The sequence below is a fragment of the Myxocyprinus asiaticus genome, chromosome 37 (genome assembly GCF_019703515.2).
Source record: "Myxocyprinus asiaticus isolate MX2 ecotype Aquarium Trade chromosome 37, UBuf_Myxa_2, whole genome shotgun sequence".
Lineage (NCBI taxonomy): Eukaryota > Metazoa > Chordata > Actinopteri > Cypriniformes > Catostomidae > Myxocyprinus > Myxocyprinus asiaticus.
Genome location: NC_059380.1, coordinates 21,938,429 through 21,951,896, shown reverse-complemented (window position 1 = coordinate 21,951,896; position 13,468 = coordinate 21,938,429). Strand labels below are relative to the sequence as shown.

The 13,468-nt window shown below is 39.7% G+C and overlaps 1 protein-coding gene across 4 annotated transcripts in view; it reads right to left on the bottom strand.

Annotated features, from left to right (window-relative positions):
* Window positions 1–12,751, bottom strand: part of LOC127427634 (exportin-2-like) — a 32,288-nt gene extending 19,537 nt beyond the window's left edge. Inside the window, exons 1-5 of one of the 4 annotated variants that reach the window (XM_051675310.1) lie at window positions 12,666–12,751; window positions 11,600–11,713; window positions 5,015–5,157; window positions 4,822–4,923; window positions 2,161–2,306 (exon numbers count right to left, since the gene is read on the bottom strand). In XM_051675310.1, the coding sequence (XP_051531270.1) occupies window positions 2,161–2,306; window positions 4,822–4,923; window positions 5,015–5,157; window positions 11,600–11,708 (500 nt within the window). In that variant the 5' untranslated portion in view covers window positions 11,709–11,713; window positions 12,666–12,751. The remainder of the gene's footprint in view (window positions 1–2,160; window positions 2,307–4,821; window positions 4,924–5,014; window positions 5,158–11,599; window positions 11,714–12,665) is intronic. The other 3 variants (XM_051675311.1, XM_051675312.1, XM_051675313.1) reach the window with 3 other exon arrangements.
* Between the last annotated feature and the right edge of the window lie 717 nt (window positions 12,752–13,468).

The window sequence follows — 13,468 nt, the reverse complement described above, 5'->3', positions numbered from 1 at the left end:
AAGATATGGATTAAAACACTGGAGTCGTATGGATTACTTTTATGCTGCCTTTGTGTGCTATTTGGAGCATCAAAACTTTGGCACTTATTTTTCAATGAGTGGTTTTCCCATGCTTCAAACACACATGTCTGAATCCCAGAGTGTTAATTTGGCAGTTGTGTCTCCTAATGGATAATATGGATTTAAATAAACTTTGGAGAGTGAGAAGCTATTTAAAAAACAAAATTAACATAAGATTTGGAATTATTTGGGGTTTTGCCTAATGAGACCGGGAAAGCCCATCTGCCGTGAAAGTCTACAAAGATTTCAAGCCTAAGGAGGAAACACCAGCAACATTATTAAACACCTTCGGACACATCCCACTGCTTCTGCAGAATAAACATGGGTTAGTGCCACTTCATTTAACCTAAATGCTTTATCTTTTTTTTTCTTTTGCTCCCCAATTTGGAATACCCAATTTCCAATGCACTAAGTCCTCATGGTGGCGTAGTGACTCGCCTCAATCCGGGTGGCGGAGGACAAATCTCAGTTGCCTCCGCATCTGAGACCGTCAATCCGTGCATCTTATCACGTGGCTTGTTGAGCGTGTTACCGCAGAGACATACCGCATGTGAAGGCTTCATGCCATCCACCGTGGCATCCACGCACAACTCACAATGCGCCCCACCGAGAGCGAACCACATTACAGCGACCACGAGGAGGTTACCCCATGTGACTCTACCCTCCCTAGCAACCGGGCCAATTCAGCAGCTTAGGACACCTGGCTGGAGTCACTCAGCACGCCCTGGGATTCTAACTCGTGAACTCCAAGGGTGGTAGTCAGCATCTTCACTCGCTGAGCTACCTAGGCCCCCTAAATGCTTTCTTAACATTTACAGATTTACAGTTTCTCTGGAAAACTGAATGTTGCACTAGTTTATTTTTTCCCAATTACAAATGCATAATGCATTCAAATGCGGAAGCCCAAGTCGACCGTAGAAACCATTGGCACCAATGGTCTCTACGATCAGCTTAAGCTTGCGATGCTTTTGGGAAGCGCAGCCCAGATTGGTTTGATCACGTCCCTGAGGTGTGCGATTAAACCGGTGTGTAATCTGCATTCACACTGCTGTTTACCAGGAGAGAGGGGCTGAAGCGGATGTAATAATGAAACAGTTGCTCAAAACATTCTTTTCAATGTTATTTTTGTTAACAACATTCAAATAATCACAGAAATAATGGAATAAAAGTTTAAAGCCATTGCAGTTTGAACTGGCTATTTTGATACAATGGAGTTGTTTGTTTTTTTACATCAAACTAAGAATGTATTAGGTATCAAGTTAGTCCATTTGAGCCTTCTCCCAGTTCATCCATCAGTTATTTTCACCACTTCCGTAGCAACAAGTGGAATGGCTAGTTTCTAAGAACCACTATGACAAACTGTGTTAAGAATCAACACACTATTGTGTGGTATCGTGATACTTCTTAGAATCGTGATACTTTAACTAGTATAGTTTCATAAGATATAATTATGGTATCGTGACAACCCTAGTTTTAACCATTCAAACAGCTAATGTTAGTGTCCTCTCCACCTGGTTGACAATAAAGTTCTCCAGTGCAGCAATTAGTTATAACCAAATGAATTATCAAACCACCTTTGGTTGTCTTTAATGACTATTGTACTGATTTATTCATTTACCTAACTATACTGCTGCTGACCAGAAGTAAAGGTTTATAGATAAAAAGTACATAAATACTGATATTTTTCACACCAAAAGTGATTGTTTCACTTTAGAGGACATTAATTTAACCACTGGAGTCGTATGGATGACGTTTATGCTGACTGTCTGTTCTTTTTGGAGCTTCAAATGTCTGATCACCATCTACTTACATTTTAAGGACCTACTGAGCCAAGATATTTTTTCTTCAAATGTGTTCTGCTAAACGAAGAAAGTCATACACACGTGATGACATAATGGTGAGTAAATGAGAGAAATTTCATTTTAGGGTGAACTACCACTTTAAACATAAGGCCAAATGACAGTGAATCGGAAAGCACACAAACTAGGCTTCTAATATAAACGGCAGCTAATATTAATATATCGATGCCTCAAAAATGTGAAAATAATGTGCAGATCAATAATAGATGTATCAATATTTTATGATATTCCAACCAAATACCTTTTAAAAAGTGAATGCGCAGTACGAAGAACTCCGTTTATGATGTGGAAGTCTCCGCTTTGAAAACGCAACACCATCTCAGTCAGGAGATCTGGCCATTTCTGAGGGAAGTCCTCTCGTCCAATGATGCTTATCGCATCACTCAACTATAGACAAAAAGCTGGGTCAAGTATACAGCCCCACACTGACAACCAATACCCAATGACAGTTTACACTAGTAGATCACTGGGGTATATAGGCCATGTACACACTACAGCAAAATTTGGTTGTCAGTTCACCTTTTAGTGATAATCCTGTTCTGTACACACACAGTTTGATAAAATACAGGAGTGACAACTGCATTCTACAACCGAATTAACTCTATTTAAATATAAAAAGCTATTTTTGGTGGGGGGGGGGTTGGATTTTTTTCCCTTTTTCACCCAATTTGGAATGCCCAATTCTCAGTGCGCTTTTAAGTCCTCGTGGTCGCGTAGTGATTCACCTAAATCCGGGTGGCAGATGATGAATCCCAGTTGCCTCCACGTCTGAGACCATCAACCCGCGCATCTTATCAAGTGGCTCGAGCGCGTTGCCACGGAGGCTTCATGCCATCCACCGCGGCATTCGCGCTCAACTCACCACGCGCCTCACTGAAAACGAACCACATTATAGCGACCATGAGGAGTTTACCCCATGTGACTCTACCCTCCCTAGCAACCGGGCCAATTTGGTTGCTTAGGAGACCTGGCTGGAGTCACTCAGCACGCCCTGGGTCTCGAACTAGCGAACTCCAGGAGTGGTAGCCAGCGTCTTTTACCACTGAGCTACCCAGGCCCCCGACAACAGCATTTTCAAAAATTCCTCAGAGTGTACTAGGGCTGCAACAGTACACAAAATTCACAGTTCGGTATGTACCTAGGTTTTGGGGTCATGGTTCTGTACGGTTTCGGAACAGAAGGGAAAAAGAATCTTTCTTTAAATTATCTATTCTGAAAACAGTGGATGATGAGCAACAATTCTTATTGTGAAGGCTCATTTACACATGACTGCACTATGCATATTTCTTCAGCGAAATTACAATAAAAAACTTAAGATCCTCTTATATGCACATTGTAAAAAATATAAAAGTAAAACAAAAAGTGCAATTATAATAATTGTAACAAAATTAAGACATTAGCACTGCAGATATCTGTGTCTTTTGCCTTTGACCTCAGCACTTGTGCATATCCCTCAATTTGTGGAATATTACAGCACGTGCTTGTTTAGAGCAGACACTACAGAATTGCTGAAATGCATTCTTGTAGGAACTTTATAACGGGGATCAAGCACCTTAAGCAGATGCTTAAATCCTGTGTTCTCGACGACTGAGTATGGTTGCATATCTGCAGCCATAAATACTCCTATGGCGTTCGTTATCGCTTTGGCTCTGTCTGAACTTAAAGCGAGACTGCTTGAACACCGTGGCGAGACTTAACTTGCACAGGCTGTTTATGCTTTGCTCCCGTAAACTCAAGAGATACACGTGGATGATGTTGCCGCAAATGAGTCATCACGTTAGATGTGCTTCTTGAGATATACCTGACTTCGGTGAACCAGAGCTGACACACATCCTTCATCCTGTTCACAACTCGTTGCCCAGTATTACGGTAGTTTAACGCGAAACCATAATGCTCCCAAACAATAGATTATAGAGAAGGTGGTGGGTCTTCAATCTCTGGCTTATTTATATCTGACATATTTATATTTTGTTTAGTTCCAGCACAGTTGGGAAAAATAGTGAGCTAGCTAGTATAAACTTCACATGCATTTATCTGATCCGCAGTTTGTGGTGTACCGTCTGGGGCTCTGTTGTTAAATTTTGGTTCCGTGCAGTTCCGCGTTGCTCCGCAATCTTTTTTCATTTTACTTCCTCACGGTTTGTGTTGTTCGTTATATGTTGTTTTAATATTGGTTTCACGCATGCTAAGATATGTAATCTTTCATGTGACTGCGTGTACCGTACCGAAGGCCCTGTATCCGTTCAGTTAGGCAGATACATGTACCGTTGCAGCCCTAGAGTGTACAAAACCGAACTAAACAAATAGCTGTTAATGACGTTATCAACAGCGCGTTTGAAATGTGTCTTCTCCTGGTGTAAATCACACAAACAGAAGTATGTGTTTTATTAACTGATATAATCCAGTCTCTCATCAGTAGTTTCTCTCATCAGCCCTGCGGCTTCAGGGTAACCCATACATTATAGACCAGAGCGTACATGCTGCTTAACAAAAGCCGCTTAGACACGCATAAAGAAAACACTGCGATTCTGTCAACCGCAGCTAACTAAAAATTGCCAGATGATAATACATCTCTGGTGGATAATCTCTCTGTTGAAAAACAGCGAACACAAAACTACTCCAACTGGTGGCATTTGTGTTTCTTGTTCACAGGTGAGAGACGCTGAAGCGTTGCTATGGTTATCACTTGTCAATCATCGCAATTGTGGGAATCAGTCCTGTATTCCGTATACACAGGAACTCATTCCCGCATTTTAATGCGATTTTCACTTCCAAAACCACTTGTACAAAACAAAAACAACGGTTCAGGTTTCAAAATGGGTGAAGAGTTACAATATGTGGTGAAGCCACAATTTTTATCTTAACTATTGCCTTTCACAAGTGAGAAACTGAATGAGGGTACCTGCTTTTGTATTTGTTCTGGGCTGGTCAGCATCAAATTGACAATGTTGGCTTTGATAGCTGTCCGATCAGGATCAGAAATTTTGTTTGGCTCATCCTCAACCTGTGGAAAAGAACATAAACACTTACCAATTAAACATCCACCTACAAGCCCAGACATCTGAAATACTAGACCCTGGGAAATCTACACTCACGATGCGCCAGTTCCTCTTGATGTAGTTCTTGAATGTGATGGCCGCACAGACGCGGATGACTACTTCTTGAGACTTCTCCAGTACTGTAAGCAGTAAAATGGGGTAGTTCTGGTTTCCCTCCACTGACTCCAGAAATTTCTCTGCTAAATAGAGAAGGGAAAGAAAAGAAAAAAAAAAACCTAAACAAATGTAATTTCATTGTGTGCTCTGCATTACTAAAACAACAGCCAAGTGAACAATGCCAATAGACTAATTTACACTGACTGGTAATCTTGTGCAACCTACTTCACTAACACAAGTCAAACACAAATCCAAATAAAAAGAAAATTACACTTCAAGGGGCCCATTCTTTGCTTGTCGCTTATTACACCTGAGATGATATTAAGTATAGTTTTAATAATTCCCATCTAATTTGGTTCTTCAAACACATGCATATTTGATTAGAATATCTGGATTGAGATAATTGCACTTTCCTGTTTATGACGCTGAAAACTAGCGAGATGCTCCAAAAGTGTCCGTCTTACGCATATGTACATAGACCAACCCTTAAAAATAGTGCAGACGGACCACAAGATCACATCCTGTGAGAACAGGACAGAATGACGGGCTCAGTCGCAAAAGTAGAACATATATTAGTGATAGGCTTATATTCAGTAACATGGGAAAAAAAACAAACATTTCTTAAGTCACTTGTATTGTCTAATCAATGCTTTACTCTTCTGCAACTATAATACAATATAGGACTATTTCAATCTGAATAACATTTATTCTGAATATTCATAATTATGTGAATTATGTCTTTTTTATTTTAATTGTTTATTTGGGGAATTTCTGCATTAATTGGCATTTGGGTGCATTAATCCGATAAAAAAACGAATCAACTGACTGCCCTAATCTCGCCCTTTGTGTGTATACTTCATTAACTTTGTGGGTGGTACATTTTTTGCAAATTGCACAAAATGTTTGGCTTTAGATTGCTCTGTGTTCAGTCTGATGATTCCACTGAATCTTATGTTCTTAAAGTACTGTTACTGCCAGATTACAATTTAGCCTTCAGCATCTTCACCTCAGGAATGTCCCACCTTTCTCAAAAAAATATATTTATACAGTGCTGTGAAAAAGTATTTGCCCCCCTCCTTATTTCTTCTATTTACTTTTCACACTAAATTGTTTCAGATCACCAAATGAGATATAACATAAAACAAAAGCAACCGGAGTTAACACAATACATTTTTCAAATATTAACTGGTGGCCAAAAGTTTGGAATAATGTACAGATTTTGCTATTTTGGAAGGAAATTGGTACTTTAATTCACCAAAATGGCATTCAACTGATCAAAGTATAGTCAGGACATTACTGATGTAAAAAAAACAGCACCATCACTATTTGAAAAAACTCAATTTTGATCAAATCTAGACAGGCCCCATTTCCAGCAGCTTCATTATCCTTGAGTAATCATGCTAAATTGCTAATTTGGTACTAGAAAATCACTTGCCAGTGTATATATATATATATTTTCTTCTCCCTTTTTCTCCCCAATTTGGAACGCCCAATTCCCAATGTGCTCTTAGTCCTCGTGGTGGCGTAGTGACTCGCCTCAATCCGGGTGGCGGAGGACAAATCTCAGTTGCCTCTGCGTTTGAGACCGTCAATCTGAGACCGCGCTTGTTGAGCACGTTACCGTGGAGACATAGCGTGTGTGGAGGCTTCACGCTATTCTCCGTGGCATCCACACACAACTCACCACGCGCCCCACTGAGAGCAAACCATATTACAGCGACCACGAGGAGGTTACCCCATGTGACTCTACCCTCCCTAGCAACCGGGCCAATTTGGTTGCTTAGGAGACCTGGCTGGAGTCACTCGCAACTCCAGGGGTGGCAATCAGCGTCTTTACTCGGAGCTACCCAGGCCCCCCTCACTTGCCATTATATTAAACACAGTTGAAAACTATTTGGTTTGTTAAATGAAGTTTAACATTGTGTTTGTTTTAGAGTTGCCTGTCTAATAGACTGGCATGTCTTAAGGTCAATATTAGGTCAAAAAAGAAAGAGCTTTCTCTAGAAACTCGTCAGTCAATCACTGTTTTGAGGAATGAATGCTTGAATGCTATACAATGCTTGAAATTGCCAAAAAACTGAAGATTTCGTATAAAGATGTACACAACAGTCTTCAAAGACATAGGACAACTGGCTCTAACAACACCAGAAAGAGATGTGGAAGGCCAGATGTACAACTAAACTAGAGGATAAGTACATCAGAGTCTCTAGTTTGAGAAATATATGCCTCACATGTCCTAAGCTGACAGCTTCATTGAATTCTACCTGCTCAACAGCAGTTTCATGTACAACAGTAAAGGGAAGACTCAGGGGTACAGGCCTCATGGGAAGAATTACAAAGAAAAAGCCACTTTTGAAACAGAAAAACAAAAAGAAAAGGTTAGAGTGGGCAAAGAAACACAGACATTGGACAACAGATAATTGGAAAAGAGTGTTATGGATCTTAACCCCATTGAGCTTTTGTGGGATCAGCTAGACTGTAAGGTGTGTGAGAAGTGCCCGATAAGACAGCCACATCTTTGGCAAGAGCTACAGGAAGCGTGGGGTGAAATGTCACCTGAGTATCTGGACAAACTGACAGCTAGAATGCCGAGGATCTGCAAAACTGTCATTGCTGCACGTGGAGGATTTTTTTTTAATGAGAAGTAGTTTAAGAAGTTCGAAAAAAAAAAAAAAGAAAACTGTAATAGTAATTTTTTTTATTTATTAATGTCCTGACTATACCTTGTGATCAGCTGAATGCCACTTTGGTGAATAAAAGTACCAATTTCTTTCCATAAGAGCAAAATCTGTTCCAAACATTTGGCCGCCAGTTTATATTACATATATTTTTGTATTAAAGTAAAAAAATTATCCAACACCTATATCACCCATGTGAAAAACTAACTGCCCCCTTAAACTTAATAGCTGGTTGTGCCACCTTTAGCAGCAACAACTGCAACCAATTGCTTCTGATAACTGGAGATCAGTCTTTCACAACGCTGTGGTGGAATTTTGGCCCACTTTTCTTTGCAGCACTGCTTTAGTTCAGCCATATTGGAGGGTTTTTGAGCATGAACTGCCCGTTTAAGTTCAAGTCAGGATTTTGAATAGGCCACTCCAAAACTTAAATTTGCCTTTTTTTTTTAGCCATTCAGAGGTGGACTTACTCCTATGATTTGGATCATTGTCTTGCTGCATAATCAAGTTGCACTTGAGCTTCAACACAAGGACTGATGACTGGACGTTCTCCTTTAGGATTTTCTGGTAGAGAGCAGAATTCATGTTTCCCTCAATTATTGCAAGTCACCCTGGCCCTGAAGCAGCAAAGCATCCCCACACCATCACACTACCACCACAATGCTTGACCGTAGGTATGATGTTCTTTTTGTGGAATTCTGCGTTTGATTTTCACCAGATGTAACGGGACCCCTGTCTTCCAAACAGTTCCTCTTGACTCACCAACCTGCAGAACATTTTCTCAAGGTTTGAGGATCATCAAGGTGTGTTTTGGCAAAATCCAGACAAGCCTTAATGTTCTTCTGGGTAAGTAGTGGTTTCGCCTCACCACACTTCCATGGATGGCATTTTTGCCCAGTGTCTTTCTGATAGTGGAGTCATGAACAGTGACCTTTATTGATGCGAGAGAGGCCTGCAGTTCCTTGGATGTTGTCCTTGGCTTTTTTGTGACTTCCTGGATGAGTCGTCGCTGTGCTCTTGGAGGAATTTTAGAAGGTCAGCCACTTCTGGGAAGGTTCACTACTGTGCCAAGTTTTCTCCATTTGGAGATAATGGCTCTCATTGCGGTTCTTTGGAGTCCCAGAGCCTTTGAAACAGCTTTGTATCCCTTCCCAGACTGATGTACAGGTGCATCTCAATAAATTAGAATGTCGTGGAAAAGTTCATTTATTTCAGTAATTCAACTCAAATTGTGAAACTCGTGTATTAAATAAATTCAATGCACACAGACTGAAGTAGTTTAAGTCTTTGGTTCTTTTAATTGTGATGATTTTGGCTCACATTTAACAAAAACCCACCAATTCACTATCTCAAAAAATTAGAATATGGTGACATGCCAATCAGCTAATCAACTCAAAACACCTGCAAAGGTTTCCTGAGCCTTCAAAATGGTCTCTCAGTTTGGTTCACTAGGCTACACAATCATGGGGAAGACTGCTGATCTGACAGTTGTCCATGACACCCTTCACAAGGAGGGTAAGCCACAAACATTCATTGCCAAAGAAGCTGGCTGTGCACAGAGTGCTGTATCCAAGCATGTTAACAGAAAGTTGAGTGGAAGGAAAAAGTGTGGAAGAAAAAGATGCACAACCAACCGAGAGAACCGCAGCCTTATGAGGATTGTCAAGCAAAATCGATTCAAGAATTTGGGTGAACTTCACAAGGAATGGACTGAGGCTGGGGTCAAGGCATCAACCACACACAGACATGTCAAGGAATTTGGCTACAGTTGTCGTATTCCTCTTGTTAAGCCACTCCTGAACCAAAGACAACGTCAAAGGCGTCTTACCTGGGCTAAGGAGAAGAAGAACTGGACTGTTGCCCAGTGGTCCAAAGTCCTCTTTTCAGATGAGAGCAAGTTTTGTATTTCATTTGGAAACCAAGGTCCTAGAGTCTGGAGGAAGGGTGGAGAAGCTCATAGCCCAAGTTGCTTGAAGTCCAGTGTTAAGTTTCCACAGTCTGTGATGATTTGGGGTGCAATGTCATCTGCTGGTTTTGGTCCATTGTGTTTTTTGAAAACCAAAGTCACTGCACCCGTTTACCAAGAAATTTTGGAGCACTTCATGCTTCCTTCTGCTGACCAGCTTTTTAAAGATGCTGATTTCATTTTCCAGCAGGATTTGGCACCTGCCCACACTGCCAAAAGCACTAAAAGTTGGTTAAATGACCATGGTGTTGGTGTGCTTGACTGGCCAGCAAACTCACCAGACCTGAACCCCATAGAGAATCTATGGGGTATTGTCAAGAGGAAAATGAGAAACAAGAGACCAAAAAATGCAGATGAGCTGAAGGCCACTGTCAAAGAAACCTGGGCTTCCATACCACCTCAGCAGTGCCACAAACTGATCACCTCCATGCCACGCCGAATTGAGGCAGTAATTAAAGCAAAAGGAGCCCCTACCAAGTATTGAGTACATATACAGTAAATGAACATACTTCCCAGAAGGCCAACAATTCACTAAAAATGTTTTTTTTTATTGGTCTTATGATGTATTCTAATTTTTTGAGATAGTGAATTGGTGGGTTTTTGTTAAATGTGAGCCAAAATCATCACAATTAAAAGAACCAAAGACTTAAACTACTTCAGTCTGTGTGCACTGAATTTATTTAATACACGAGTTTCACAATTTGAGTTGAATTACTGAAGTAAATGAACTTTTCCACGACATTCTAATTTATTGAGATGCACCTGTATATCAAACACCTTTTCCCTCATAATTTCTGGAATTTCTTTCGACCTTGGCATAGTGTGCTACAGGGTGAGACCTTTTAGCCAACTTCATGTTGCTGAAAAAGTTCTATTTAGGTGTTGATTTGATTGAACAGGGCTGGCAGTAATCAGGCCTGGGTGTGTCTAGTCCAGCTGAACCCCATCATGAATGCAGTTTCATAGATTTGGGGATTTAGTAATTAAGGGGGCATATACTTTTTCAGACAGGCCCAGTTGGTATTGGATAACTTTTTTTTTGCTTCAATATATTACATTATCAGTTAAAAACTCTATTTTGTCAGGGTGTGCTGAGTGACTCCAGCCAGATCTCCTAAGCAACCAAATTGGCCCGGTTGCTAAGGAGGGTAGAGTCACATGGGGTAACCTCCTCGTGGTCACAATTAGTGGTTCTCGCTCTCAATGGGGCGTGTTGTAAGTTGTGCGTGGATCGCGGAGAGTAGCATGAGCCTCCACATGCTGTGAGTCTCCGTGGTGTCATGCACAATGAGCCATGTGATAAGATGTGCGGACTGACTGTCTCAGAAGCGGAGGCAACTGAGACTTGTCCTCCGCCACCTGGATTGATGCGAGTAACCACGCCAGCACGAGGACCTACCAAGTAGTGGGAACTGGGCATTCCAATTTGGGAAAAAAAGGGGATTAAGAAACCAAACAAACTGTATTTTGTTTGAATTTTTGAAACAATTGAGATACACACAAAGACAGAAGACAACAGGATGGGACAATTATTTTTTCACAGCACTGTATATAGTTATACATGTGTCATTATCTACTATCTTTTGTAAACTTCTGTTTAACAAAATTAACATTTAACAATTTCATTTTTTCTATGAAAATAAAGAATTTGAACTCTAAATAAAATCTACTACTCTTTTTGACTTTTCCAGTTGACCACGATGATTTAAAAAAAAAAAAAAAAAAAAAAAAAAAACATTTAATAGAGACTGAACTCATTTAGTGCAACATCTAGTCAATTAAGTATTTTAGAACTGAGCACAACTAAATGTTTGTATTCACTATAGAAATTTCAATGACTTCAACATTTCAGAACATCAAACACTCAAATATGGATGTTACCTGGCCGTCTCACTGCTGGATCAGGGCTTAGTGTTTTCTGCAGATACTCAGTCAAAGATTGAAGGTTTCCATCATTGAGCTCCATGGTTGCTAAAGCGAAATAGTTCATGAGAACTGATGCAGTGAGATCATGGTCATTAAAAATAATCCACGGATTTTTGTTGAGGGACAGGGTGGGGTTAGGGAGGGAGAGGGGGAAATAATGGGGGTTAAAGTTGATTCTGTATATAGCCTATACATTTGGTTTATTCTGTTTTTTTAATTCAAGAATCAATAAAAATGGTTAATAACAAAATTAATCCACTGTGACCATCACAATGAAGCTTCAGGGCTTTTAAAAAGTGTATCATTAAAAAAAAGACACTTCACAGCTGTGAGGATGAATCTTTGAGAAATATGCATATGGGTGTATTTAGATTTAAAGCTCTTAAATGTTCATTTAGCAAATCCCTGTGACCTGATGGTGATTATAGTTGTTAGTGTTAATGCATCACCTTTTATTTTGACAGCTAAAGATAAAAAAGTAACATCACAGACATACTCGGCCTGCTCTGAATGCAGCTTACCAAGACGGCCTGTGTGTTATCGCACATTTATGAATAAACTCTACATTATTTTCCTATATGCGTGAGTGGCAGATGGCTGATTTATGGTGATCACATCTTATCTGTGTCTGTTGATATTTTTGTGAGCGCGTTATGACATTAATTCAAGCCATGACTCACGTGCTATTGCTATTAGCATAGTACGACAAAAGCTAGTCACACTTTCAGTCACAAAACATCGTCTCGTCATCAAATAACCTAACCTTTATATTAACTAACATAAACCAACTGAACCCTTTCCTAGTTTTCATTAAGTGAAAATAATGTAGATTCAGTCATTAAAGTGAAGCATTGTGTCGGTTAATTCACGCGCTTACAGAGCTGGAGCTCATTCTAATAGTGCGCTGCGTGCTTTAATGCTATATAACTCAGTATCTTACCTGTCCATAAACGACCGACAGATAATATAATTCAGACAATACACTGATAATGAGATGAAAACAGGATGTAACTAGTCTTACCGTTAGCAGTCGGTTGCAGTGCTGTACTAATCACCGGCGAGAACTTTCAAACGTCTCACACAAGTGCGCGGTCACGACTCCGCACATGCGCACTAATGAGACTTATGCCTTCATCTAACAAGAAAGCGATGAAACGATTATGTAGGACTTCTAATCACGCACTGAATAGAGTTCTTTGAGATGGATGTCAAATGAGGACTCGATTGACCGGGCTGGTATTTATTTATTTATTGAACTTTTTTTTTTCTTCCTTTTGTATTTTATGAGCTACACAATGTTGCCTATTCGATTATTCATAATAATAATAATAATAATAATAATAATAATAATAATAATAATAATAAATAAATAAATAAATAAATAAAAAAGAGACTCCCATAGCCTGTCGTGTACTGCCCTCTCGTGTGTTATGTAGTAAAAATGCACGAATTACAGTAGTGGTTCTTAAAGGAATAATTCACCAAAATAAAAATAAAAATCAAACAATGAAATTTATTAGGGAATGACAGCAAGTCACTATTCACCTTCATTGTATGAAGAAAAATAAATAAATAAATAAATAAATAAAAGAAAGACGCAAGGAAAGTGAATGGTGACTGAGGGAAATGTGACATGAGAAAAACACCAAACGCACAGAAACGGCACACTGAAGTGCCACTAACGGAAAACATGTCCAAAAATGTATTACTAAATTATACTTTAAAAAACAAACAAACAAAACCTCTGAGAAAGAATGATTAAAAAGTAAGACAAGGAAACCCCAATAGGCCTATCACATGTCACAACTGAATGTAATTTAAACT